At 37.1% G+C, this 23,333-nt stretch overlaps 2 protein-coding genes across 3 annotated transcripts; one reads left to right on the top strand and one right to left on the bottom strand.

Annotated features, from left to right (window-relative positions):
* The first annotated feature begins 268 nt into the window (after positions 1-268).
* On the top strand, positions 269-10,745 carry LOC135475435 (OTU domain-containing protein 3-like). 2 transcript variants are annotated; one of them, XM_064755330.1, is made up of 9 exons: positions 269-308; positions 2,536-2,835; positions 4,374-4,522; positions 4,698-4,810; positions 5,972-6,094; positions 7,765-7,944; positions 8,220-8,316; positions 9,240-9,454; positions 9,944-10,745. In XM_064755330.1, the coding sequence occupies exons 2-9, from the start codon at positions 2,567-2,569 to the stop codon at positions 10,118-10,120; spliced, it is 1,323 nt and encodes a 440-aa protein (XP_064611400.1). In that variant the 5' UTR covers positions 269-308; positions 2,536-2,566; the 3' UTR covers positions 10,121-10,745. The 2 variants fall into 2 exon arrangements, with proteins under 2 accessions (XP_064611400.1, XP_064611401.1); XM_064755331.1 differs by lacking the exon at positions 269-308 and adding an exon at positions 439-537.
* An 8,199-nt stretch (positions 10,746-18,944) lies between these two features.
* Positions 18,945-22,729, bottom strand: LOC135475548 (uncharacterized). Its single transcript, XM_064755472.1, has 5 exons — positions 22,559-22,729; positions 21,189-21,334; positions 20,783-20,890; positions 20,370-20,473; positions 18,945-20,113 (listed from the first exon to the last, which is right to left on the bottom strand). The coding sequence occupies exons 1-5, from the start codon at positions 22,679-22,681 to the stop codon at positions 19,941-19,943; spliced, it is 654 nt and encodes a 217-aa protein (XP_064611542.1). The 5' UTR covers positions 22,682-22,729; the 3' UTR covers positions 18,945-19,940.
* Between the last annotated feature and the right edge of the window lie 604 nt (positions 22,730-23,333).

Below are 23,333 nucleotides of genomic sequence, written 5' to 3'. Positions count from 1 at the left end.
ATCGCGAAAAAGGGTACGAGTGCAGAAGTTTCATGATATGCAATACAAAAGTAAAATCAAACAAAAATCCGGAAAGTTACACTTTAGTATTTATTCTTTTGTTTTATAGAAATATGAAAAAAATTACTTTATCATTTAGAAAATAAACTCTTAACATATCTAAACGCAGCGTTAGCTTCATATTATCATCACTTTTAATAAAAATTTTAGAAAAAATTTCCGTAAAAATGTCAAATCTGATAATTATAGTACCAACTGGTTGGGCGAACTATTTGACAGAACAGGAAAGGACCTCAATTTGCAAGTTGGTATGTGTTTTTTCAATAACTTCAACCGGTTTGTGTAAAGTTATGCTAGGAGCGGATACAATTGTAATCCATATTGTCAAAGTAAGCGCGAGGAAAACAACAGTTAGCCCAGCTAACCAGAAATGGGTTGGACTGTGGTGAAATTTGTCGAGTTTGACGAGTTACCCCACCCCTCCATGTCTCTCCTGCGCGCAACCGCTCATATCGCACGCTGTGATCGTGAAACATGGTAAGTTCGGCCGGCACAGCGACTGATCAGCTGTCTGAAACGACACTGCACAACTTGAAAGAATGTCTGGCCTAATTTTGCACTTCGAACAGGCATATCAGAATTGTAGGTTGTCTAAGCGCCCATGATGAAGTAGCCGGTACATTTATGCATGTGTGCAGTCTCAGAAGGAGTGAGATAGCAGTCGGGTATTAATTTAGTTGGTACGGTTCCAAGTTATTATATTCATGAGCAGGACTTTTTTTCTTCACTGTGCAGGATCATTTAAAAAAGTGTAATCATGCCATGGAAATGTATTATTCCTCTGATAAGCAGTCCCGACCTGGTTATAAACATAAATAATTCCACAAAACACACATGCAAGTTTAGACAAACATGAAAAGTTTATCAGTTACATTTGTAGGCCAGCTACATGTGTTCTTGCCAGTACATCAAGTTCTGTAATTTTTGCCAATAATTCTGTATTCAGACAGCAAATCAGGCATGAGAATTCTGTATTCCAACATATTTCATGTTTTCACCCATCATTTAAGTGAAATATGTTTGGATACTGAGGCTCATCTGTTTTACTGCACATTTAACCAAACACATTGTGCTAGCAGCCCTTTCTGACAGTATTTTATATTATTTACATCACAGCTTCTTGCATTCAAACAGCGTAAGTTTTAGAACAGTCAGATGGAATATTGAACAAATAAAGACACTCCTGGTTACCCAATTCTTTCATCTCTTTGCTACGCCCCATGTTCTTTTCACCATTCAAAACTATAATGGAGGCAAACTTTGAAATGAATACAGATTTTATCCCTTACGTTTTTCGACTTTTCAAAACACACTTATCCCTCATGTACGTCTATGCCATGATGCAGTGCAGATAAGAATAACAAAGCCAAGAAGTAGGAGATGAAGTAAGGAATTGTTGTCATAGGGAATAATTACTACTTAATTCTTAATCAAGCTCAGCTATGGGTCTAGCAAATAGATAAATTTTAATAGAGGTACAATTCGACTAACCGGCCCGGATAGCACAGTTGGTAGAGCGTCCGCTTCGGGACCGGTAGATCCAGGATCAATCCTTGATCGAGTCACACCTAAGACTTTAAAAGAGGAAGTTGTAACTTCCTCGCTTGGCGTTCAGCATGAAGGGGATAGTGCAACGACTGGTTGACCCGTATCAGTATAATGGCTCGGGCGGGGCGGCTTACTTGCCTTCGGTAAGTCGTCTCAGTGAAGCAGCACTAAATAAAAGAGCGGTGGAAATCCGTCCTGCATCAAGGAGGCACATTACACGTACATGCACCCTAATGATTCCTTCGTCGTCATATGACTGAAAAATTGTTGAGTACGACGTTAAACCCCAAGCACTCACTCGCACTCACAATTCGACTGTAAGACAGAGGGAGATTGTGTAAATATTGAGGCTGTTTTTGCATGGAAAAAGTGGTGATTGTTCACAGTTTCCTAACTACATTCTACTATAGTGCTACACGTGAAGGTGTTATGTGTAGATGTTCATTTTGCTAAAGTTTTAAAATGTGTAATTCTCCTTTTGTAACGACTCAGTGTCATTGTAGTAGACGTATGGAAGGTTTAAATATCTAAGTTGTCAATGGGAGATAACTTTTATTATTATGGTAATTCTTTAAAAGAAAAGACAACAATACACCAAATGCATGTATGTATCCATAAAGCATCCCACATAATGTTTAAAATGCTCAAAGTAAGCAAACTTGTATATACTGAGAATTTACAAAAGGAACGCAATGTTTTTAGTTTTTACCATTCAGACACGAGCTATAGCTCGAGAATGTACCTGTTTTCGCTGATTTTACACCAAATCTGCTTTGCCTTTGAGGTAGAATTAAAATCAGGTTTTAAGCATCAAGGTGTCCGTTTTTAATATTTTTCATACTTGCTAACATGATTGAAAAATAATCTTGCTTGTAGTTTGCTTTCATTAATTTAACTTAATAACTGCAGGTATACCAATTTTCTTAGATTTCCAGATAACCTAAGGTCTAAATCCTATATGTCAACTCAGCGAAGAGGAGTGCTCTATATATACCCTCATCGCCACTTTCCTGTCCAAATGGCGCGAACTGCTGCAAAACGTCAGATCAGTAGCGCAGAGGCAGTGGCACAACAGCAAAGGAATAAACAGGCAGAAAGAGCACGGCGAGAGGCTTTGCAGAGGGAACGTAAAATAATTTCTTACTTAGCCGAGGATGACAACTTCCCATCATTTGCTATACAGCTGGCCAAATATGGATTACAACTGAGGGATATACCAGGCGACGGGTAAGAGCATGCACATGTAAAGTTCCAGTACTACAGATTTTATTACCCTAAAACAGTTATTTATGTTGCCTGGCAATCTGGACCTACTTCTATATACCAAGACGCTGATGGCCGAGCTGTATTGACCAAGTTGAGAGTTGAATTATGCGAGATGAAAATTGTATTGGCTGTTGTCTCAGAGTGCAGTAATGCAAGATATGTATCACACGTTAAATGACATCACAGCTGAAGACAACACAGGTTTTTGTCACCTAAATGGACCGGCCCTGATGGCTTAGTTGGTAGAGCATCCACTTCGGTGGCGGTAGATTGAGGGTCAATCCTGGGTCGGGTCACTCCTAAAATAAAAAAGCAGCGGAAATCTGTCCTGCAGCAAGGAGGCACATTACACGCACATACACTCTGAGGACTCTTTTGTCGTCATAAGACTGAAAAATTGTTAAGTATGACATTAAAATCTAAGCTCACTCGCTCATGCACTCATCTAAATGGCGATTGCAGAGTGTATTGTTCAGTTGTAGCAGAATTGTAGCAATCTTAGCAATATCATTGCTTAAACCATGTTTTTGTAAAAACAACATGGGATACCCATAAACATCAATTGGTGACTCAATCAAGTGAGTAAAATTAGTGTTAAAAATCCAGCCGTGCGCCCTGTCAATCATTGACCTAGATGACATTTGCAGTTATGCAGTGATAGCTGTGCACACCCATCACAAGTTGTTGTCTGTACCTTGAGACCCTATGTCAGATGCTGCAGATCAGCCACCAGTTTGGTAACATCACCGTTTTCACTGCCTGACTTCACTTGTCAAAAATACATGTAGGTTGTCTGCAGGAATGTTGGCTCAAGGTGGACATTCCACACATGTACATGTACATAGAAAACTGTAACTGTCATGTTTTGGAGGGAGGTCAAAATTAGTCAGGTATAGTCATAAATGTCATAAAATTAATACTAATGCACTTTTATGTGTTTTTACAGTTTTGGAAATCGTCATCATGTTTTCTTGTGAGGGGGTTCTCGGATCATATAACATATGAAGTGAATTAATGAAAATGTTACCAATTGACTTTTTCCATTTTCCCATGGTATTGGTCTTGACCATAAGCCATCAGCCTTTGGTCAGTATTATGATGCACATTCCAGTACCGAGGCAATGTGAAATTACTTGATTAATAACATGATGTACATATTATTGAACATACTCATTGGTGGACATGTATGCTTGTCTGTCCTGTGTTGACTCAGCTGACGTGTTGTCTAGTATTTGTCTGTTGTATTTTGGTGATTGATGTCTTGTTAGGTTGTCGGCTTTGTATATTCCATCAGTAAATGTAATCTAAACTGAAATTTTTTTTAATCAAAGTTATTTATTTTGTGGAAATGACCCATAGTTTTCTTCCATCTCTACCAGAACAGGATTATTCTGATCTTGTGAATTACAGGCATGAATTCGGTGATCTTCTCAACAGGACTAAAATACAAGGTACACAATAAGGTACAAGTCAAAATGTTTTCATGTACATATTTGCAGGAATTGTCTGTTTCGTGCTCTGGGAGACCAACTGGAGGGACATGGCAGAAGTCACTTTAAACACAGGTTGGATGTTGCCAACTTTATGTACCAGCATCGCAAAGATTTTGAGCCATTTGTTGAAGATAACATTTCTTTTGACAATCATGGTGAGTTTAATGACCTAGTAAAATGTTTGATGTATCAGCAATGTCTTACTATTGTCAGCCTCATTTGTTTTAGAATTTTTAACAATTTATGTATTTAGATTTTTTCCTATTATATTTTCCATGTGTTGTGGTAATTTTTTGCTATTTGGCTATTTAAATATTGTCTCTGTTTCAGTATCAAATCTTAGAGAACTGGGCACCTATGCAGGCAACGACGCCATTGTGGCTTTTGCAAGGCTTAACAGTGTTAATATTATTATTCATCAGCTGGCAGCTCCGTTTTTGGAGGTAAAATATTTGTATTGTCTACATATTTGTCCACTCCGTATTACTGGTCGGCACTCAAGCCACACTTTCATACTTGATTTGCATGCATTGTTCACTGGTTCAGTGGCTTAATGGTTAGAGTGTTCGCCTCGAAGGAGACCCCAGGATCAAATCTGGATTGGGTCATACCAAAGACTTTAAAAATGGTACTGGTTGCCTCGCTTGGTTCAGTACTAAGAGGTTAGAGGATGAAAGCATTACTGGTTAGCCCGGTGTCAGTATAATGTGACTGGGTGGGGTGTCATGTCTGCTGCCTTCGGTATGATACTTCAGTGTAGGCAGCACTTTGACGACATGGACTCGGCCTGCCACAAGAAAACACAATATTATAATGTACACACACCTTATGGTTCCTCATTGTCATATGACATATTGTAAAGTAAGACGGTTAACCCAAGGTCTAAATACATACATATATACGTACATACAAACATACATTGTTCAGAACAGAGCCGTGGAGTTCATTCCCTTATGAGTAGGGTTGTACCTGGAAATATGACTGTGTGATATTGTTGCTTCATCACTGCATCTCAGCACATGAAGAAGATCATACATGGAGATAAAGTTCATGGAACTATATGTACATGGCTTCATATCAGCTCCAGTACTGAACTTACTCTATAATGTCTAAGATGGGTTTCAGTGTCAAATTAGCTCACATGGAAAACTTTATACAATGATTAACTTCTGATCAAATGTGTGTTGGCTTACCAAGCTGTGTATGGTGATTTGGTGTACATATGTGTCTGGATATATTGTGTAGTTGGAACATTTTGAACTAATGAAAATAAACCCACTTTGTGCTACTCATTATACATGTAAGTGTTCCTTCATTTCCAAGAGAGTTTATTTAACCTTGCCTTTTTAGACACAAAGTTTTCAACTCTGGTGTTGCTCTTTAATGTGATGAGTAGGCTGCTGGGTAAGTTTTACCTGGAGTGGATCCTAAACTTGTACTGTATTTGTGTCTTTAAAGATGATTTAAGATACTTATGCTTTGTGTCCCTAAAGTACATCTTTCGATTTCAAAGAAAGTGAAGAAAAGAATGGATGGTTCATCTATTAAAAAATAATTAAAGGGTTGATATGCACTCGTAGTGAAACATGCAATTTTACTTTCAGATTCATGGTTCCCCCAACCCAAATGTCCGTCAGTTACATATAGCGTACCATAATGGCGACCATTATTCCAGTGTGAGGAAGCGCAACGACAACACAGAATCTCCGGCCAATATTAGTTTACAGGTGAATATATATATATTCACACGAATGTTGTATCAGTTTAGTGTCAACGAACCACAAACCCATCAAAACTACATTTATAGTGGTCCATTTGAGCTATGCTGGCACCATATTTTCGCATAAGTTTAACTTATTGCAAGTGAGCGCTCCGGTATCCTCCACCATTAGTATGCAGTTAAACAACTATGAAATGAATATAAGTATCTGGTTGAGTCCTTCAGTAGTTAAGTTGGTACTAGTTAATGATAGTTTCTGACATGATTACTGATTTGTTTTCTTGCACATGTAAAGCATCCAAAACCTTCAGTAAATGTTGTCTCATAACTGGCTCGTGTCACATGGCCCATCATAATCATTAATACTGTAACACAACTTTGCAGTTCTGCACACTCAGACACCTGCGCACAAAGTAGCACCACTGTATCTGCTTTGATTATTTTTTGACTGACATGCTGACATTGTCTGAAACTGATTTGAGGTGGATTTTTCATTTAAAAAAAAAAAAAAAGTGTCAAAAAGTTTATAAGCAGACAGGCATGACAATTGTTTGAAATGGATTTTCAGTGGCATTCCATTGAGTGCTGTTGAGCAAAAAAAAAAAAAATATGTCTTTGTTTTATCTCCATGACACAATGTACTCTTTCATAAAGTTGACATGATGACTCAGTTTTTTAAGTGTTTATGTATTCAGAAAAGGATGAAATGTCATCAGTGCTGTCATTAGGGTGGCATGTCCACGAGTGTCTCCATAAGGAAGTCCATTGTGTTTTCTGTGTGCTCTTCCTTGTTTGGCCTGTGCGATGAGGGATTTCCTGTGCGGAATGTTCAGTGCATTTGCACAACTCCTACAGTAATATTTTCTCATTTTGGGGCCGGGTAAAAGGGAGTATTGTGTCTAAAATGTAATTGCTATTGTACAGTGTAATTCATGCATTTCTTCTACATTTCCTTCAAAGTTAAATAGCTACACATTGATTGTCCACACACATACAGTGTAGAGTAAATTTAAGCATAGGCTACATGTATGTATATCCGTGTAGGCGTGTATTTTCATATGGAAATGTTACTGTCTTGCATGTGCTTATCTCATTGTTCCACTAGACCCTGTCAATTAGCCCTGTCAATGTGCTACTTTATTAGAATAATCTGATCAGATTGTTATATTATGTGCAAGTCAAGGAGCCTTACAGATATACCAATGGGTAAATGAGTCTGGCCTGCAACAGAGTGTGTCTGTCCTAACATGCCCAAGGCTACATGTGGCTGGTCTGTTTAACTGATCATATTTGGAAAACATCATTATATTAAGCTGAAGCCGAACAGTATTCATATATGTGTGAAAACAAGTGATAAATTGCCAAATTGTGAGGAAATTTCAAACGAAAATACTAGATTGAAGAAAAAAATCAACAACAACTGCAAATGCATGTTCTTGAAATTTTTGTTGCAGCCAAGTGCATTATTTACAATTAACAATTACTGTAATTCTTCGGCCTTTTCACAGGTTTGCCAAGTGTTTCATTGTGAGGACATTGTTCTGTGTAGACTAGTTGCTCTTTCATCTGCGAAAAAGTTGAGGCATTAGGGTAGATAAGTGATTAAGGTACTTGACGATGTTGACAGATTTCTTTGTATAGTCTTCTCAGTTCTGTTGCACTTTTGTTTTTCATGAGATCGGGGACAAAACCGACACAAAACAGAATTCCCTGAAAAATGAAGGCTACTCTCAGTCTTACAATGGTTACCATAACAACAAGGAGTCTGTTCTGTTTACAAGAGGGGACGGAATGGCCCGAGTTCTGCGGGATGAGACCTCCATAGAACAACAGGTTATAACAGCCACTGGTTGTAAGGTAGGCCTACTGTGCCTTTGGCAGGAACATATCCTTGGCTATTTAACAGTCACGAATGTATCAGAATTTAATTGTGATGAATAAATAAAAATACTTTCCGACAATCGGAGAAAATATTTTAAATAGTAATACCAAAGTACACATATTGTTATTAGGTTTGAACAAGAAAATGTACTATCATCCTTATATGATAATTAGGATGACAACAGCTCTTGTATGTTACATTTACCTGATATCACGAGAGATGTTAATTTTAGCTAATTTCATTTCAACAGGATATTGAAACGGTACGACAGAGTCTTTATGAGAATGACTTTGATGTTGAAACTGCAATCACAGATGTCTTCCAAATGATGGAAATTTCAAATAAGTGTAAGTTGAATCCTGTATTACTTATGTTTACATGTGTCTTGCCAATGTTACTGTCTTCATGACTTGATGCTTTACATGTAAGTTGACTCAGTAACTAAGGTGTCCTCACTAGAGACCACTGGACATTGACCTGCCGCAGCAGTAGAACATGACAGTTATCAGAGACATCAGAGGTCTTAGGGTTTTCTCTGTTCTGTATCCAACATACCATAAACCTTACTGTGATCTTATGTACAATAAAATATTATATTCAAGGCCACAAATCAAATCAAATGAATTGGTAAGTCTTCATTGCTTAATACTATTGAATTCAACTGGGTTAAACTTACACAATATGTAAATTTATGTACATTAATTTTTGTCAAACAGATCATAAATTTTACTGTTATGTTAAGTATGTGTGATACATCACAAAATTGGTACATTTACATGTTGTAAGACTTGATTATTGTCGTTCGAATAAAATAGTTCAAGCAGCAAAAAATATACTTGTATACATTTCTGCATTTTTTAAATTTACACTTCTTTATGAAAATTTAAGGATGTGACAGTCAGTTTTTACAGGTCTTAAACTTACAAAAGGTGTCCTAGGCTGTTTTTAGGGTCTTTCTCACAGTGGAATCTGCTACTCTTTTACTTTAAATAATGTTGCATGCTTAGATTTCTCTGTAATCTGTTTCTGTAATTCTTGAGTGTTTCATTGAATGACAGTCAGATAAACACATCTTGATTCTGATGTTTATGCTGTAGCTTTGTATGTCAAGATGTTGACCTGCTGACCTGGTAACCTTGGAAACGGTCATTGGCCTTTCAGAGTCTCAACAGTGTCTTCTCCCCACCTTGATCTGACCACGTGTATTTCAGTTAAATAATGTCAGTGAGCGTAAAACATAAGCGTGTTTGGAAATAAATCTGTTTTCCAGCTGATACGGCCTCTGTAACCTCTCAGATGACAGCTGACAGTGGACTTTGGTCTGATAATGGCACTGGTTCAAGAGTCATCTGCTCAACAGCAAGCCCCTCCCACCCTGTCAGTCTTGGCCATTCCCGTGACAACAGCTTAACCAGTTCTGGATATGGGTCACTTAGCAGTAACCATGGTGGTGCACGTCCCAAAAACCCAGTTAAAAATAATCAGGTGAGTATATAGTTGAGGCTAACAAGAGGAGATAATTGTTTGAGAAACAATCACCTTAAAATCATGTTAATCAAGCAGTTTGCTGCACGTTATTTTTAAAACTCATTATGACTTCAGCTTTAGGTTTTGTACATGATTGTAACTAGCATTCATTTACATAAGTGCACCCAAAACTGCAAGGCTTGAATTAGAAAATCTCCTTCGGCCTTCTACTTTTTTGCCAGTCATAAATTTTTAGCAGGTTAAATGACCTGCTATTTTTTAAGACATCTCATGCTTAGCGTGCAATTTATTTTGTTGATTTTTTCATGGCAGGCCGATTTTAAGTTGGCCTGTTTCGCCAACTTTTTGGCCTGCTTTTTGCCATTTTTCGAAGACTGCCATGGGTCAATTAGGGCAAAGGGGTCCCCTCTTCAATGTTCAAGTGTCATAAAAATGTCTCTCAAAATTTGTGATCAGTCTATATTTGTTTACATTTCTTTGCCACAGAATCTCTCAGCTAGACAGAAACGTGACCAAAAAAAGATGGACAAGAAGAAGCGAGCAGAAGAGCGCCATCGGCAGAACATTCTAGGTTTGGCGCCGCGTGTTGAGAGCGACGAGGAATCCAACAGCCCAGATGTGATAAGGATAGCTGCCAAAGATGCAGCTGTTATACGGGGATAGCACTGGCACTATTAATCCAGCATTAACAAAAGGTTGTATATTATCCTTGGTGAAGGTCTTCTGCTCTGTTTACCTTACTTTACTGCATCGCCACGCAAAGTCTTTAGCGACCAAAACGTTTCAGTTCAGTGTGATTGGAACAGGATATGGAGTATGGAATTACAAAGTCCAAGGCAACTGAACCATCAGCATTGATGTATTGCTGAGTACATACTGTACAGGTTACATTCATGTGAGGGTGATGCAGCCCACTATAACTTGAACCTTAGTATGTGATCGGAAGCATCGTTCTACATTCTGTCCATTGAGTGCTTCAACTAGTATCTAGCCGGTAATAGGTTGTAGCGACCTTAAGATTTGATAAGAGCTGACACTGAACTTCACAGGAATTTAAGCCAATCAGAATTTGTCTTCTGCTTTCCTGCGTTGTTTTTTTTTTATATGCAAAATGGCAGCATCATCAGCTGACTGGAAGTAAAGGTCCAAATAAAATTTCATTAAATTTTCTTTTTGTCAGCCAGTTACCATATGTAATGAAATTGTAAAGTCCTTTGATTCACATGGTTAAATAGACTAATCTATTTTTAATGTGACATCATTATAATGAACTGGATTCAGACACTCTACTCTTGCAATGCAGGGACATGGAACAATGTACTTTCTTTTTGAGACACAAACCTCTATTGCTTTCTCTTCTGACAGGATAAAATGGCTTTAATGCACCGGTAGTCCTGATGGCCACATTGAACAGAGAGGTTTTTTAATGTCCAAAATGCTCAACACAAAGCCAGAGATGACATTAAAATTATGTTATTTCACCCCAACACATGTTTCAGATGGAGTGATGTGATGTACCTTGTACTGAATTCAGTTCTCTAGCTCTTAGAAATCTTATTTTGGTGAAGTGTCTGGTCATTTGTTTTGGAATATGCCAAATTTAATACAATGCAACTCAAAATTCCTGGAGATATTAGCCTTGGGATCATCAATCAAGGCTTGTTTCGTTTTTTTGTTTCCTGCATGCTAGAGGCTGTTACCTTGTTTGCGTCTAGTTGGTAGCCATTTTACAAAGATTACACCTTTTCTTAAAATGTCCCCAAAACTTTTTCACTTATGAAAGTTTGAACAATAGAGAAGGGCAGCCAGTCACTCATGATTAAGAGTTAACTTGGGTATGTCACGCAATAGTCAATCAGTCCTCTTGAGGATGGCAAACTGCAGCCAATCAGTGACAGTGCCCTTTTGAGGATGGCAAACTGCTGTCAATCAGTGACAGCGTCCTCTTGAGGATGGCAAACTGCAGCATAGTGACAATTAGAGCCCTCTTGAGGATGGCAAACTGCAGCCAGTCAGTAACAGAGCCCTCTTGAGGATGGCAAACTGCAGCCTAGTGACAATTAAAGCCCCCTTGAAGATGGCAAACTACAGCGTAGTGACAATTAGAGCCCTCTTGGGGATGGCAAACTGCAGCCAGTCAGTGACAGAGCCCTCTTGAGAATGGTAAACTGCAGCATAGTGACAGGTAGAGCCCTCTTGAGGATGGCAAACTGCAGCATAGTGACAATTAGAGCCCTCTTGAGGATGGCAAACTGCAGCATAGTGACAGTTAGAGCCCTCTTGAGGATGGCAAACTGCAGCCTAGTGACAATTAGAGCCTGCGTGAGGATGGCAAACTGCAGCCTAGTGACAATTAGAGCCCGCTTGAGGATGGCAAACTGCAGCATAGTGACAATTAGAGCCCTATTGAGGATGGCAAACTGCAGCCTAGTGACAATTAGAGCCCGCGTGAGGATGGCAAACTGCAGTATAGTGACAATTAGAGCCCGCTTGTCTCAGCATCCTATCAGTTATTATAATAGTCTTGGAATTATATCCTTTGGGTATTTGTCACAAAATAACCAATAGCAACTAATTAATGTTGATTGAATAGGTCTTGCCCACAATGGTTATTCAAAAGTATGCTGGTAGCTGTACATAAAAAGATAGTTAACTAAACTTGTTTTATGTGATGGGTATCACGCTGGGAAAGTGTAAGGGTAGGCATGAAAGCTATGTTTATTTTCCAAAACTTTAAGAAATGGAGAAACACTGTATCTGCAGTATATCGGACAAGCACACTGGAAGGTTCACAATTGAAAATAATTGTTCATGGTTGCTTTAAATAGATTCCGGGTTGGACAATTAATGCTATATGGCTTTCAAATGTTGGTAATATCCCTATTTGTTTGGTCACATCATTTGTAAAATTTCAGCTATTGAAGAAAAATGCTGTGGAGAGGATCTCAAATTTCATGCAGTTGCCTTACTGGTGAAAAGTCAAGTTTTCCACTTTAACCAGTACTTCCGCTGTCATGTAAATGAAATAAAGAACCAATTCCCTGGTTTTCTTTTGGTTTTGGTTCCAACGAAATTCTGCATTCGACGTTCTTTTACTTGTTTTAAGTGACAAGATAGAATTTTCTTTTTTTTCAAGAGAGTATCTTCTGGCTGAATAGTGATTAGTGTTTTTGGATGTGGAGATTCCAGTATTTGCCAGCTTTGTGATTTGTTGAGAGAAAATTGAAGTTTCATTCTAATACTTACATTTTTCAATGATAGAAGGGAGATAACTCTGAGTGCCTGTCCTCAATCCATAGATTTACAGGTACCATAAGTGTTGTGTACGCAATATAAGGAATGTTAAACAAATCATGTCAGACCGTGATGTGATCATACTTTTTAAAAATTAAATTATGAACGGACCTGATTAACAGTATTGAACATCTTATAAGAAAAAATGCCAGAAAACAATTATTATGATTTACAATCAGTGGGTATGAGACAGACAAAGCATACTTATATGTTTGTGTGTAAATATTTTTGTGTTTAGAGTGAACAATATGTAAATGTTTTGAGTACCAAAGATATGAGTCTGTAACCAAATGTATACGAAGTTACCAAATTCAGAAGCAATGCTAATGTGCTTATAAATTGTATATGTATACGCGGCCTGTACTTTTGACATCCCTTATTAATTCTTTAATAGTTTGGGTAACAGAACTGTTTGCATATAATTACCTATACTGGTGTCATAACTTTCAAGGTGCTAATGATGGAAGTCATAGTGGTACAGAGACATATACCATGATTCCCTGAGTGCCCAAATTCTTCAACCGTTTCAACCACCCCTGCGGCCAATATTTTGAAACATTTTCAGAGAACTATGAGGCTTAGAGAAATAATCTGGACAGTTTTATGAAGCTTGCATCTTTAGTGACACAAACAAATCATTTTCATCATCATTGTATGCATATGTTTCATTAAAAAAAGTGCTTTAGTGGTTGAAAAGGTTAAAGATTTACAAAACAAAACATAGCTTTATCAGTTTATCCACTGAGCAGCTTAGCATAATAAATAAGCAAAAACAAACTCTGAAGAAATTCATTTTGACAATCTCAATATTTCGACTTTGATTAAGTCTTCCTCAGGAGAATTATGAGGAGGACTTAATTAAAGTCGAAATATGGAGATTGTCAAAATGAATTTTCTGAGATACTTTGCTTATTGATAACTTTTTCATGTTTTCTACCTTGGAGGGCTGAGAGAGCATATAAAATCATAGCTTTGAATCGTGTATCAGGCCCTGACTTAGTTTTGAAGATTATAGCGCATAGGTCTGACATTATAGACTATTATCAGTAATCATGTTTAGGTTTTGATTTTGTTTAGAATGACTGTGGATTACTGTGACTGTGGATTACTGTGACTGTGGATTACTGTGACTGGATTACTGTGACTGAGGATTACTGTGACTGTGCATTACTGTGTGGATTACTGTGACTGGATTACTGTGACTGGATTACTGTGACTGTGCATGACTGTGACTGTGCATTACTGTGACTGGAGTACTGTGACCGTGGATTACTGTGACTGTGGATTACTGTGACTGTGGATCACTGTGACTGTGGATTACTGTAACTGTGGATTACTGTGACTGAGGATTACTGTGACTGTGGATTACTGTGTGGATTACTGTGACTGGATTACTGTGACTGGATTACTGTGACTGGATTACTGTGACTGTGCATGACTGTGACTGTGCATTACTGTGACTGGAGTACTGTGACTGTGGATTACTGTGACCGTGGATTACTGTGACTGGATCACTATGACTGTGGATTACTGTAACTGAGGATTACTGTGACTTTGGATTACTGTGACTGTGGATTACTGTGACTGTGGATCACTGTGACTGTGGATCACTGTGACTGTGGATTACTGTGACTGTGGATTACTGTGACTGTGGATCACTGTGACTGTGGATTACTGTAACTGTGGATTACTGTGACTGTGGATTACTGTGACTGTGGATCACTGTGACTGTGGATCACTGTGACTGTGGATTACTGTAACTGTGGATTACTGTGACTTTGGATTACTGTGACTGTGGATTACTGTGACTGTGGATTACTGTGACTTTGGATTATAAACTTGAAAAGGATCATGATAATAATGCACATGCATTGTTTTTTGGCCAAAGAATCAAGGATTTTTTTTTAAGGGATTATATCCAAGAATAGCGGTTCAAAGCTTTCAATTTCTCACATAATGCTGCATGATTCGAGTTTATTTGTAAATAAACCATGTTTCACAGACGCTGGAAGGATATAAATATAATTTGGCGGCTTATTTCAGCATCTTGGTAAGATTTAAAGTACAGCTATCAGTAGAGCTGTAACACACGTGTTCATTGAAGTGTTTCTGTGTATGATAACCAGGAAAATGTAGCATGCTTTTATGTTATGTGATATCTTATTACATGGTATTATGTGAAATTTGTTCTGTGGAAGTCAAACTTGTTGTTGTTGATCCATTTTGTTGTGATATTTCAATCTCACCGATACCACACAGTGTGCCATGATTTGTGTGGGATATTGTAATTCTGGTAATGATTGGATTTGATTAATATGTGTATACAGTGGGTCAACCACTTGTCCATCCTTGTCCCTTTTTTACTTCAGCTCGCTGGTCTAAGTTTGTATCTGTAACCCTGTATTTTTTATGTTGGACTGTGATTTATTGCTTGTTATATACTTGTATCAGTTATGTAGTTGTTGTGAGCTTGTGGATGCTGTCATACCAGTACATTTTTAAGAGGATATACGCTATTTCTTCAATCTTTTCTAATCTGGGGCCAATTGCAATCACCTTGGCGATGCATGTTAAAATCGTATGTTGCTGTGGTAGTTACAATAAATTTAGCCTACAATCACTTTGTGCAGCACACCCCTGGTGTTTTTTGAGCAAATTTTGAGGGCATTTCTCTGCCAGGACTGAAAAATATAACATATTTACTGTGCAAGCCTGATTTTGGCACTGCCATCTGAGAAAACTTATCACCATGATAATGAAATAATACCTGGATAAATTACCTTTAAAGTTGCACTTAAACATGCAGAAATTTATGCCAAGTGATCTGAAAATTACTGATGTAAAAAAGGTTTGTTTAAGTTTATTTGATTTTAAGTTGATTAGTGTTTTACACTGCACTCAAGAATATTTCTCTTACATTAATTCTTCAACCTTTTCAACCACCACTGCGACTAATATTTTAAAACATTCTGAGAGAATTATGGAGTGTAGATAAATGATCTGCACAGTTTTATGAAGCTTGTATCTTTAGTGATACAAGCAAATCATTTTTGATATCATTTTCATAATAACTGTATGCATAAATTCTGCTGAAAAAAAGTGCTTTAGTGATCGAAAAGGTTGAAGATTTACAGTATGCCACAGCATTATGGTGGGAGGAAATCCACGACCATTCATTGGTTGCAGGAAAACCTTGTATGACCGGAGAGGAAGCCAGCATAAACTGGACTTTAACTCACAGGGAATGTATTGGTGACAGCGAACGTATTGGCGAGAGGCGCCCAGGTCATTGCGCTCTGCTGATATGCTAACCACACCGGGCCCTTGATTGTTTGTTTTTTGTGTCTTCGTATATGTACATTAATCAATATGTAAGCTGCCATTATTAAACCTTTGTTGCAGATAGTTTGTTATTTACATTAGAGTATAAGTTAGGATAAATTAGATTCCAGCCATTTATTTGCCAGGTATTAGGTAATAATGGCATGTAAGTGATCTGATTGATAACACCAAATAGCCTGGTTCATTGTATGGATGCAATGCGAAAGCCAGTTCTATATGAAAGGGTCTGATATACATGTTTGGCATACGCCTACATCCAAGTCGAACTGATGACAGTGAATTTGCCATGGCTTGTTTGTTGAACTCTATTGACTGAGCCGATAGGTCTGTTAGGAGTAGGAGTTGTAGGAGTTAGGTTCTGTATGGCCCAAAAAAACACAAGACCGCAGGCTAGATATGACTAAGTTTTTTAGGCAATAACCATCCTGTAACGAAAGGTCTGATTTCATTTATTTCTTAACCTCTATCAACAGGCAATTTAAGCATTTGGTAATACCATATAAACTAGTTAATTTTCATTTATACATCTGGGATAGTTTATTTCTCTTAAAATAGAAGAAGAAAAGCCTGTTCATCACAGCTGTGAGAGAGACGTATCTTATACAGATTAAACTATGAAGATATGTGCGGGGGCACATGTAGACTTCAGCCCAACTTACCGATGGTTGTGGGTTCCTCTCTGGGCTCTGCCAGGTTTCCTCCCACCATAATGCTGACTGCCGTAGTATGAGTAAAATATTCTTGAATATGGTGTAAACATCAAACGATGCATCGCTTTGTATGCTTTGTTAGAGTTAACACAATACTCTACTTTATGAAGCTTATCAGTGGAAATGGAAATATTTGTAAATATTATAAATAAATGTAGACTTCAGCATTTTTAGGCCTGGTGGATTATAAATCACAATGAATTCAATACAAAGTATCAGGCTATCCCTAAAATGAGGGTTACTTGCCCTCATATGTCGGAAAGTTTCACCTAGTCTCAAGTAAAGGTATTAGTAATTAGAAACTTTCTCCAACATACATTATTCTCTGAACCTGAAGTGTTCAATACACACCTTCAAAGTTAAACAAGTTTTCTGCTTTAGACTCAAAAGTCGTACATGGGTTCAATGATAAAATTGAATACAAGTGACCACGCAATGGTTTCATTTTACATTTACGTGGTGACACCTCGACTTCTTAATTATAAATGACCTAAAGTTTCGTCCATGACTAAGTTGCTCATTTTTCCACATTCTGGGCGTTCCGCTGATTTTTAAAAGGTACTTGGAAGGTAGGATGATGACCAGCTGGGAAAATGTAAATTTTAGCACCAGAAGTAATGTCGTATGACATTTATTTGCCTCCAAAACTCCTCTTTTGTGGTTGAATTTTTAGGTCAGTAAGGGTATATCAGTGGGTATGAGACAGACTGTTTTTTTGTGTTGTGAATTTGTCATAAGGTGTGAAGTTTGTGATGTTTTATTATGCAAAGGGAAAGAAAACTTTGGGTTGATGAGGCAATCTCATTTTCATATTGGCCAAAGGATGTACACTGAATATGAATGTTTCTGTATCATGTGATATGGTCTTGAAAAAATTTGAATGTAAAAACTAAAAAATTTTCTTTACCGCTCCTGTTTTTGGGGAAAGACGGCCATTTTGAGTGGTTTACCAACTCTCGGAGCACAGGAAATGTTCAAGTGAATCTCACCATATGGTATCATGGAGAACGGTTAACAGCTATGAATGAGTATTCCCCAAAGGGTATTATTTCTGTGTAAGTTATTGGTTCATGGTTATGTGTATATGAATGGGATTGGCTGAATGTATGAAAACTTGGTGTGGAAAGCCGTAGTCTGAACATGAAAAATGTGCTCCAGACATCATGAAAATGTGGAACTGTCCAGATTGTTAATATTCTTGTTAATTGTTGTCAGAGCAGAGTTTGAAACATCATGGCCAGTTTATCTGAGTGTACAGATATATTGTTAACATGGCTGATAATTTGATAATAAAATATTTCTACCAAAGATCTGAAATGCTGTGTTTGTATTGATACTCAGGACCTAATGTAGGCTTAAAGGGCATGGCCTCACTCACTGGTAGGGCTATTGTTAAGTGTGCTAGCCTCTAAAATAAGCAATTTTCTGTGATTTAATCCAGTGCTCTGTATATGAGCTAGCACCGCTTATAATAACAGGAAATGTCATATTGACATGTGAAGTCACATGTTTGAATGCTGGTTAGACTTCAGTTTTGTCCGGAGGATTATCAGGTGACTTCATGCTGAAGGGCAGTGGTTTATTCTGGGTATTCTGGTTTCCTGCACCAATAATCATAACCATTCATCATATAAGTGGAAACTTCTTGAATAAGGCAATAAACACTGATTAATGTAAATTAATGATATGCACTGATTACTGAAAACATATGATGTATAGTACGTCAGGCAAAGATACATATAAATGGAAAATAAATATGTATGTGTACTTGGGTTTTCACCTCACAAATAAAAAATCTTCAGTCATGCATATGTTGACAAGGAGAACTTCAGTGTGTGTGTGTACATCATATACTGTGTCTTCTCGTAACAAGTTGAGTCCTTGCCCCCACTGAAGTACAATGCTGAAGACACCAGACATGACACCCCACCATATCACACTATGCTAACACCAGACCAAGCAGTACTGTGTCCTTGTTGTAACATCTCAGCGCTGATCCCAATTCTTCCAACTTTGAGAGGGACACTGTAACCATTAAGCCACCATGCTAAGTGGTCTAATATTTGGAAAATAAGAGATTCATTCTGTGAGTATGAATTCTAAATACCTGTATATGACAAAAAGATTAAATTAGTATCTGCTTTTATTAAAAATATTTGCACATGGCCACTTCAATAATATAATCATCACCGGCTGACAATTGTATTCATGAACTCTTAGAGACTGACATGAATTCTCACAGGTTGACATAATGGCATTCAGAAACTAACAGGTTGATATATGTGTATTCATAAACTCTCACAGGTCAACATACATGTATTCATGAACTGTCACAGGTTGACAATGCTATTCATCAACTCACAGATTTAAAACATATATTCATCAACTAATAGGTTCACATAGATGTATATATATATATTCAGGACCTCTCCCAAGGTTACTGGCATATACATAATAATCAACTCTCATTTTATATATTTTATATACAACAAATATTGACTGATATCTCCATAATAGTTTTGATCTTATTCAAATTTCAATCTAGCAAAAATGACAGATTAACAAAAATGTAAATATCTCTGTTATCCATACAATAAACTTTAAGTCTTTCACACTTCACAGAAGTAATAATATTTGTTGCTAAACGCTTAATAAATATTTGTATAACTTTCCCATTAATCCACCACAGAAATTGGGTGTGACCACAGCAATTTTTGGCCTGTTATCATTCTATTACTATGAACTGTTTGTGAACAACTCATTGTTTAATCTGCACCACTGTAGGTCAGTGACATATTACAGGACGGAGAACTGACTTGTTTTAAAAGGCCAATGTTTCTCACTGACCCTTGACTTATCATGATAAATGAATTTGTCCTAGTGCATGGACAAACTTTGGTAGTTTGACAGGTGTCTTCATCATGCTGGTGTATTATATTCATTTACTGTTTATTAGAATATCTGACCCATCTCTCAACTTAAGCACTTCACAAATAAATAGCTAAGGTTCGGTTAAATACATGATAAAGACGAAGGACAAAATGTTCTAGTCTTTCTAGTTAAGTAGTAGAGGAAAACTTTTGATTGCAAGTAAGATGAGATGTCATCTTCAAAATTAAATCAATCAATTGAAAAAATCAGAAGAGATTTGTTTGTAACATAATCCTGGTAAACTCCTGCCTGTCAATTTCCCCATCACCATTCAGGTCTGCCTCTTCTATCATCTCTGCCAACTCATCACTTGTAAACTTGATGCCTGCTTCATGACAAGCCTGTTTTAAATTCTCAACAGATATTTTACCCCTATTTTCTGAAAAAAAAATAAGAAAAAACAATAAATGAAGAACAAAAATTATGCTTTAACTACCATGGGAATTGTATTATGATATATGTATGCAAGTCAAAATGTGATGACACAGCACAGATGTCACTGATTTGTTGTTTGCAAGTATATATTAATTTAATATCAGAGCACCGAATTTGTTCTATCTTGATACATGTATAAGACTATATTTATTTATTTACTTTTTTTAAATTTATTTTTTATTTTTTTCTATAATACTGACCATAATCAAACAGTTGGAAACCCTGTTTAATTTCATTATAGGTGTCTCTGGAGTCTCCCTGCTTGTCCAGTATGATGTCCAGGAATTCTAAGAAATCAACACACCTGGAAAAACAATATAACTCAAACTGTTCAGGGAGTGCACTCAGTTCTTAAAACAAATAGCGTACAAAAAAAACAAATAGCGTACAAAAAAAACAAAAAAAAAAAAAAACAATTACAAGTCGATGAATATTTCTTATTGGTTATCCAGACATATACAACATTTACAGTGAAACATAGATACCATTACTTCAAATGTTTTACGTACTAATGACATGTTTCCATTACACTCCAGTCACAGTTTATTTTATTCTCAATACACTTGATGACAAAAGAATAAAAAAATAAATAATAATCAAATATTCTGCATACCCTCTCTGCTTGACAGCACTAACGGAAATAGTTTTCCTTGCTTCTTCTCTTGATATTTTAAATCCCAAAACACGTAATGTTCGTCTCAGTTCTGGAGGGTTTACAAATCTGGGATAGAACATGATGTAAATTAGGGCAATAAGTATGTATACATAGCCCATCTATCTATTAAAAAAAAAATTCCATACATCTTATACGTAACCGAAACTATGCAATGGGCATTTCATTTGATATCCATTTTAATAAACTTGATCCAAATAATGAACCAATGAATGCTACAGGCAATTATAATAATTATGCACAATAAATTTACTGTTATTGACATTTTCAGAAGTTTGTGTTTTTTTCCAGAAAGCATGCAACCTGGTAGATATTTTCATAATAATGAAGTTGTGAATGTTCTTACCCATCACTGTCAGAATCAAACAACTCAAACACAGATCTTAGGTCTCTAATCTCAGTAGGAGTAAGTTGAGCTAAAATACGACTTGGAACCTTTAATCCATACACTTCTCTCTCATCTACAGGCTGTGAGGTAAGTAATTTGATGAGCTGAAAAGAAAATTTAAAAATACTACCAGTTAATACTGCCATTGTCAGTTTAAACTGTGAACTTATATGTGGGCAGATACTAACTTGATTTCATTATAAATAATGGGCAGTAAATTAACAACAAAACATATACTATGAGCACGACCAATCTGTTTTGCATGACTGCACTCAGTACTTCATCTATGGAGCTAACTTGAGCCTTATTTGCAGCTGAGTTGGTAACCTTGACTACATGCATCTCAATGGCAAGTCTAATTCATGTACCCTAATACTAATAATTGTTCAAACTGACTTCGCAGATTAAACTACAGTATGTGGTTCGATTGACCAGTTCTAAGGCTTCAGAAAAAGTATAATTTTATCAGTCTACACAGAATAATACTTTCAGAAAATGCTTGAATAAACACCTTACATGCATGTAAAAAGGCTGAAGAAATACAGTAGGTTGTATTATACTTCTACCCAATCTGAAGTGAAATTCCAACATAGATGTCAGCAGTTCTAACTAATACCATAATTATGTTAAAACTGCGCTCACTGCCTGGAGGACTAGTGACAATAGGCGTTCAATCAACAATGCTCTTATGACCATTTGTGTAATCTAATCTAATGTTCACTGTCTTCCACCACTTGCACCACTATGGTGTGCAGATCTGCACCGTACCTCACATGCTGGAACGTTCCTCAATAACTTGTCAAAGCCAAAGGTTGGTGGTTTATACCAGGCAAGCCACTTTCCTCCACCCATAAAAGTCAATGCCATCATATAAATTGTAATTAGGTGAAAAATTTTTAAGAATGGTGTACCGGTATGTAGGCCTACACCAACCATGAAATAAATAAAGATAAATAAATTCTATTTTGTCTTTAGTAGAAAACAGAAAGGGGTTGTTAAGAGCTTAGTGTGTGTCTCATTTCACTGGCTACATCATGCACATTTAGCTGATACAATTTACAATGAGACATGTAATCATTTGTATGTTTTCTGTTCATAACAGCGACATTTTTTTGGTAATTATTCACCACTTCACTTGTACAGAGCATTTTACTTGGTTTGGCAGGTTTTAAGCTAACTTACCGGTAATTACGCACGATACACACCTCTAACTACAACAAATACATGTTAAACAAGCTAAGCTAAGCACACACTGACATTAATCAGCTGATAGGTATGTCACTGTCAGTGATAGGGCGTCAGTGGGTGTAAGTGACAAACACACGCACCTGTTCTCCAGGCTTCGGTGGCGGCGGGATATACTCGGGTTTGAGCGGATCTGGTGGTGCAACCGGAGCTTGAGCCTTTGTAGATTTCTTTGACTTCTTGGTGACTTTCTTTTTCGTTGGCATGATGTTTTGTTCGCGTGAAACTTACCGTAAGAATGAACGTAACCTCACTTGGCATGTATCCGCCATTTTGGAAGCTTTCGCTGTCGTCTAGACTCCCGTGACGTCACACTTATGTTTGAGGCTCTACACATATGGGGAACGGTTTATGTTCTTCGAAGCGTAGGGTTTAGCTCATATTTATTTGACTTGAGTTTAACGCTGTACCTGAGAATTTTTCACTGATGGTGGTGATGTTTACCATGAAGGAAACCAGTTCCTGGAATAAACAAAATATTGCATTTTGCCTTTCTGCGCTAATTTAATTATTTCTTTATTTTTAGCCTAATATTTAAATCATAAAAATTAAATCAAAAGCGAAAATGCCTTTGGCTTTTCCATCCCAGGTTCTCCAAACGAGAGAAGAAAAAAAGATACATGCGCTGATTTCTATGTGTGTACTAAAACCTGATATAAAAATAGCTTATCCTGTCATGAGTTCATAGCGTTCAGAGCTATCTGCGGAAACCCCGTTAAAATACAAGAGGAAAGCACCCCCCGCCCCCCCCCAGCTGGTGTCCGAAAATGAAATAGCCGGATACCGATTCAGTTTCCCTTTGACATTACAAGCGCATTACAAGGGAAAACTGTCACGTGACACCTTTGTATACAATGG

Source organism: Liolophura sinensis, chromosome 9 (assembly GCF_032854445.1).
Source record: "Liolophura sinensis isolate JHLJ2023 chromosome 9, CUHK_Ljap_v2, whole genome shotgun sequence".
Lineage (NCBI taxonomy): Eukaryota > Metazoa > Mollusca > Polyplacophora > Chitonida > Chitonidae > Liolophura > Liolophura sinensis.
This window is presented reverse-complemented; position numbering and strand designations above follow the sequence as displayed.

What these genes read in the sequence shown, in the direction of transcription:
- LOC135475435 (XM_064755330.1), top strand. Translation starts at nt 2,567, where the DNA reads ATGTCAACTCAGCGAAGAGGAGTGCTCTATATATACCCTCATCGCCAC. An exon ending in AGGGATATACCAGGCGACGG is followed by an intron (nt 2,836 to 4,373) that starts GTAAGAGCATGC and finishes ACATATTTGCAG; the next exon opens with GAATTGTCTGTTTCGTGCTC. An exon ending in GATGGAAATTTCAAATAAGT is followed by an intron (nt 8,317 to 9,239) that starts GTAAGTTGAATC and finishes TCTGTTTTCCAG; the next exon opens with CTGATACGGCCTCTGTAACC.
- LOC135475548 (XM_064755472.1), bottom strand. Translation starts at nt 22,681, where the DNA reads ATGCCAACGAAAAAGAAAGTCACCAAGAAGTCAAAGAAATCTACAAAG. An exon ending in CACCGAAGCCTGGAGAACAG is followed by an intron (nt 21,335 to 22,558) that starts GTGCGTGTGTTT and finishes TTTTCTTTTCAG; the next exon opens with CTCATCAAATTACTTACCTC. An exon ending in TTTGATTCTGACAGTGATGG is followed by an intron (nt 20,891 to 21,188) that starts GTAAGAACATTC and finishes GTTCTATCCCAG; the next exon opens with ATTTGTAAACCCTCCAGAAC.